At 40.6% G+C, this 6,000-nt stretch overlaps 1 protein-coding gene across 4 annotated transcripts in view; it reads left to right on the forward strand.

Annotated features, from left to right (window-relative positions):
* The window catches only part of SLC25A37 (solute carrier family 25 member 37), a 28,125-nt gene extending 22,404 nt beyond the window's left edge, over positions 1-5,721 (forward strand). For all 4 annotated transcript variants that reach the window (XM_077805948.1, XM_077805949.1, XM_077805950.1 and 1 more), the window contains one exon: positions 466-5,721. In XM_077805948.1, coding sequence (XP_077662074.1) covers positions 466-986 — 521 coding nt within the window. In that variant the 3' untranslated portion in view covers positions 987-5,721. The remainder of the gene's footprint in view (positions 1-465) is intronic.
* Positions 5,722-6,000: the final 279 nt, after the last annotated feature.

Raw genomic sequence — 6,000 nt, forward strand, 5'->3', positions numbered from 1 at the left:
TTGGACCAAGTCACTTAACACACAGTTGTGCTTCCATTGCTGTAACATGGGTGTTGCTATGGTGAGTCTTGCAACTGGCTTCTAAAGAAGCAGGATCAGCCTCTTAAATGTGTCCCTGTTATCTCTGAAATGATCTTTGCCTTCCTGAGGAACTGAGAGTTCTCTCCGGTATGGGGAAGCTCTGTGAAAGGGTGAAGTGTGTAGCTTTTTGTTTAAAGACTTGATGAGGATGATTTTCACTTAGAAGCATCTATTGGATCTTTTTGTATCTGCAGCATTATCCACTTAGGGTGCTCCCCACTGCTGTAGGGAAGGTTTGCAATGCTTGTGAATTGGGAGCATAGCTCGAGGTTGAGATGATGATTACAAAAGAACTTGTGTCTAACTTGTTTATCTTTTATCCCATTGGCTGCCTATCCATCCTGTCTGGTGCCACGTGACCTCCCGCGGCCGCTACCGAATCAGTGGTGAAGCAGCGGATGCAGATGTACAACTCCCCTTACAAAACAGTCTTGGAGTGCATACGAGCAGTGCATAGGACTGAAGGACTGGCTGCCTTCTACCGGAGTTATACCACGCAGCTCACCATGAACGTCCCCTTCCAAGCCATTCACTTCATCACATACGAGCTCATGCAGGAGCAAATCAACCCGCGCCGGGAATACAACCCCCGCTCGCACGTCCTCTCCGGTGCCATCGCGGGAGCTGTGGCTGCCGCTGCCACCACACCCCTTGACGTCTGCAAGACGTTGCTCAACACTCAGGAAAACGTGGCCTTGAGTTCAGTGAACATCAGTGGGCACCTCTCCGGAATGGCCAATGCTTTCAGGACAGTTTATCAGCTGGGCGGTATCCCCGGGTATTTCCGAGGGGTGCAGGCTCGTGTCATTTACCAGATGCCTTCAACTGCCATCGCGTGGTCAGTGTATGAATTCTTTAAGTACTTCCTCACGAAACACAAGCTGGAAAAAAGAGCTCCTTATTGAAAGACTTGACTAGAGCGAGCCTAAGGTTCAGATGACATTTTTGTAAACTCTGAGGGACTCGCTAGTGTTGTGAAACATGCAAGATTTCTTGTGGATTCACAATTGAATTTCACTTTTCTGTCGTTGGTGGGGAGAGGAATTAAGTGGTCATTGGCGAAATTTGGCACCCTGTTTGCTAGAATCAAATGGTCTAAAGACTTTTTTTAATATATTTATAGCTTTCGAGAAGTGAAATTACTATTTTTTTTTTTTCCCTCTGGATAAGCTCTAAGATGTAGTGTTACCACTTCACCAGAAAACTTAGACTGCACGGGGGAAAAAAATAGTATTGTGAGATATTTTACAGCAAAGAAATTAAATATCCTGTCACTGAACAAACTTTATATATGACCTAATATAAAATAGATGGATAATGTTTATCCTTTATTTTTCTATGTAGAAATTTTGTTTTAATAGTAGTACAGCTGGAAGTTGAGCTGTTTTTAGAAGGAAAAAAAAAAGCTGAATTCTTCCATCATGATATGTAAGAACCAAAGCATTTATTTTTATTTTTATTTTTTTAAATAGCCAGAATGGCTTTAATCATAGCATTTAACCCAAAACAGTGGCCAGGATTTTCATATGTCCGTATGTAAGCTGCCTCCAGTTTTATGGCGTCCACTTGACACCTTAAAGGAGCCCGACTTTTTGAAAGTGCTGAGCACATGCTCTCTGAAAATGGTCTGTTTGAGGGGTCTCAAGTTGGGCAGCGAAAACCACTGGTTGCTCTTGAAAAACCTTAGTTTAATTGTTACACCTGTAGCTGACTTACAATTGTACTTGAAAGATGAGTATTTTTGGCAAACTTATTTTAAAGGTACAGTTTGTGGCGTTTTAATAGATAATAGGTTTCATTACTCTTATTTATTCATAATCTTATTTTCCACTAATGCCTCACTCCTGCTTACACATGAGTAACTGTGCAGGACTCGTGCTCGTTTACATACAGAATGTTACTCTGCTCCTGCACGCTTTTATACACAAAAGTATCGGTTTACAGTTCTATAAGACAACTCACCTTGAATTGTAAGAGTTGCATACTGACCACAAGGAAACTGTCAATCACAGTGCAAAAAAAGCTCTTGAAAAGTGAAACCTTAAACAGGAGAACAGCGGAATCAAAACCTTTTTTGTAAAGCAAAGCCAACAAACAGCAGCTGTTTGTTGTCCGATTGGTATGTATAAATGAAGTGTCCTAAAACCTAAAGTTTAGTGGATTTTAGGGCTTTGGGGACTTCATTTGCTGCTATGAAATCCGATGCTTTATTTCATGCTTCTGTAGTAAAGAACTCCGTGCGTTCAAAAAAGCACATTGGACCCTCAGTTCTCTTTTTATGGGCTTTTTTGCAAGCGACGTTTGTGGATGGCTCCACTTAGCCTCCATAGCTCATCTTCTTACAATGTGATGTTGAATCCAGTGTTTACCAAGTACAGCTCCTGTGCTTGAGGCAAGGAAAACCATTGACTGCTCTCCCCAAATTAAACTGACCACTTTTGCAAATATAGTGTTTGAATTTTAAATCTCTAATATTTGACCCAAGTTATCTAATTTAGGTGCAATAATATTGTGGAAGATGAAAAGGTTTTACTGGTCTAAAGAGCAAAAGCTGAACTTGTTGCTGAACTATAGATGCTGAATTTATTAACTAATAGCCAGTTGGCTACCTAGTTGGGACTAGGTGGCTAACATTACAATCGATGAAAAACCTAGCAGGATTTTTCTGGTTTTAGAAGTGTAACTGAATAGTAGCCCCCCTTTGAAGGGACATCAGTGTGAAAAGGTTGATTCTACCTGAAACTGTCCACCTACTAGTGAAACAACAAACATTTAAACTTTCCTAAAACAGATACTGCAGCAGACAGTATTTCTCTGTTTGCTTGTTTTTTGCATTTGACAGCTTTGTACAAGATCATTTTTGCTGTTTCTCCTGTATTTTTTGAATGGGTTTTTCACACAGCAATGTGGAAGAATCGTTTTAAAAGGAAAATTATGATCCAAAAGCTGGCTGAGGGTCTGGGAGAACATATAGGACCTGAAGCTACTTTTTTGAGTTGACTAGATTGGAAGTTGGTATTCCTCTAACCCCAAATTAAGTCTTGATCGTGCACCTTGTACCAATGACTTACAGGTACATTTTTCTGCTCACCTGAAAGAGGTGAAAAAGCTTTACCATGTCTAACGTTTGCATTTAATTTTTTAACGTGGAGTTTTTCATTTAAAGTACAGCTTAGTCTGTATGTATCTAATAATGAAAAGTCACTGTAAAATTGGGGAATTTCACTAAGGCCTGAGTGAGACAAATTGGAAGTCAGGTCCTTCACTGTATGGTGGCTTTCATGTGAACTTACTTTTGCATTACACTAAGTTTGGCTAATTACTTTGGTTGACCAATATTTATTTGGGGAAGTTAAATCACTACAAGAAGTACTTCTCTAGTGAATGTACATGCAACTTGTGTAAATTTTTCTTTACAAGTGATAAGGAATTATGGAACATTCTTTTCATGTCTATTGCTATCCCTTACATTCAATTAACTTTTTTCCTTTTTTTGACAAGCTTAGTTTTTATTTAGCTTTTCGAAGTGCAGAATTTGTAACCTCTGCCTATTGTGAGCATGGTATTGACACTAGAAAGCATTCATGCTCATCTTTGTACCAAGAGCTTGGTGTGAAAGCAGATGCAAGCTTGGCAGGGTTTTTAGCCTGAGGTTTTCAAAGGATTTGGAAGACTGTTTAGACGGCTTTCAAAAATCTCATTCCTAACATTTAATGAAAAGTGAGTGGAGCTGGGGGCATGCTGAGTATATGGAAGAATCTTGTTAAGAGCATGCTGAATACAAATCTGATATGGGTTGGTCACAAACCAGCCAAAATACAGACTAGGTAAATTTTCTGAACTGTAGGCTTCAGACTTCTGTGAAGGCTTTTAAGCTTCGTTAGATCAGACTTCAATGCGAAGACTTTTTGTCTGCTTGAATTTTTGATAGGTGACCATTTAATGGGCAAGCAACATTCAAGAAGTATTCCTCAGTTCTTAGCACTTGAAAGTAATTGGTGAGTGTGTGTGTGGTATTTAGAAACTAGTAAACATTTAGATTGAAGTATGTCAGTTATGGTATAATAACAAGTAAACTTTATAGTCCAAGGACCTTCCTCTCCATATCTTCCAGCTGCAAAACATTAATCCCTGTAGTGAGGTGAATGTTGATGGTGCAGATTCAAATAGAGGTGGGTACTTCACTTGTTCAGGCCCCTTTAAAAATTCCATGTATCCCCACCTTGTTCAACAGAATAAGGGTGGATTTGCACCTATTCAGTTATTTGGCATGACTTTCACTACTGTTACTGCAGAGAGAAGGATACGGTGATGTAAAAGTGAGCTGGGATTCTCTCCTGGCTCATGTATTGCAACCTTTTGTGCTGATGAAGCAAGCCAGAGCCCAGCTTGACATTCACAGTCCTGGGGGAGGTTGTAGAGCTGCTAGCTAGAAAGAAAACTCTCTAATATTGCAGGGCGGAATTCCCCTGGAAAATCATGTGGCCCTCCTGCTGTCTCAAATGCCTTGTTTAGACCTTCTTGGAGCATAAGGCTTCTTTTTTTTATAATTCATTGCAACTCAGGTTTGATGCTAATTGAACAAAGTTTCTTGCCTTCGAATAAGACCAGCTAGAACAGCCTGTTTCCAGCATGAACTTCCTTTGGTGTGTAGAAGTCAATCTTTGTAGCAACCTGCATAAATTCTGGCAAACATTTCCTTTCTATTGACTTCTCAACTTTAATCCTTTTGACGACTTCACCCTGGACAACCTGCAGATGGAGCCTGATCCTATGTCCTTGGAGGCCAATGGAAAGCTTCCACGGCCCTCAGGTGCAAGATCAGATGCAAGGGGCCAGATTTGCCAAGGGCTCAGTGCCTAAAGTGGGTGCCAAACTCTTTCAGAAGAGTTGAGTTTCTGTTTCGGTACCAATGGGGGTGGGGGGAGGGGGAAGGAAACTTGCTTCAAGAGCTTGCACAGCAGGTGCTGATCTCTGCTGAAAGTCGGGACTGTTCTCATGGGATCTCCCACTTGTTGAGCGCTTACAAAAATCTAGCCGCTTAAGTCCTATGTAAGTTTCTGAGTATTTGGAAAATGTGGGTGGTGAGCATTTGAAAACCTAGCCCCTTAACTCTGGGCAATATTCTCTATTATGTAATCAAACATGGACCAATAACTTCAGCTTGGAATGGAGCCCTCTTGGAACCGTGTCCAGTTTCTCTTCTTGCGGTACTTCATTAAAATTTAATGCTTGTTTATCAACTCCAGTGTTGACCTGCTGGATCTCCAATTTAAAAGGATCCCAACCAAAGCCGTGTTGGGCTGCATCTCATGTAGGTTGCAACTTTAAAAAATACATTCAATATTCTGCCAATAACGTTCTGTTGACATTTTAAAACCAACTTTGTGTGTGAAACAGATGTATTGCTGCTTTGTGGCTGCAACAAACGCACATTTTTTAAGGGGGAGGATGAGTGTTAAAATTTATTGTTTAAGTTGATGTTTTAAAATTGCAGTTTTTTTAAATTCAATATTGTCCGTCTTTTTAAGAGAACATACATATATTTAATAATGCAGAAAGTTTGGCTTCTGAAATGCTGCTACAGTTATAACACTGGAGCTCAAGGAAATAAAAAGTGTTTGATCTTTGTCCTCGTCAGACTCGTGCTCGATTTGTTTTAATTTAACTTTTATGTGGTAGTCGTACCTGGAAGCCTCAACACCCTGTTGTGCTAGGCATTAGGCAAACACTGTAAATGGCAGTTCTTTTCCGGAGCATGGAAAGATGCTCCAGCGGCTAGGGGTGATGGCCTATCATTTGGGAGAACCAGGTTCAGTTCCCTTCTCTGCCACGGACTTCCTTTGTGATCCTTGGGCAAGTCATGTAGCTTCTCTGTGTCTCTATTCCACATCTGTAAAATAGTCACAGTGGCCCTTC

This window comes from Eretmochelys imbricata, chromosome 26, assembly GCF_965152235.1.
Source record: "Eretmochelys imbricata isolate rEreImb1 chromosome 26, rEreImb1.hap1, whole genome shotgun sequence".
Lineage (NCBI taxonomy): Eukaryota > Metazoa > Chordata > Testudines > Cheloniidae > Eretmochelys > Eretmochelys imbricata.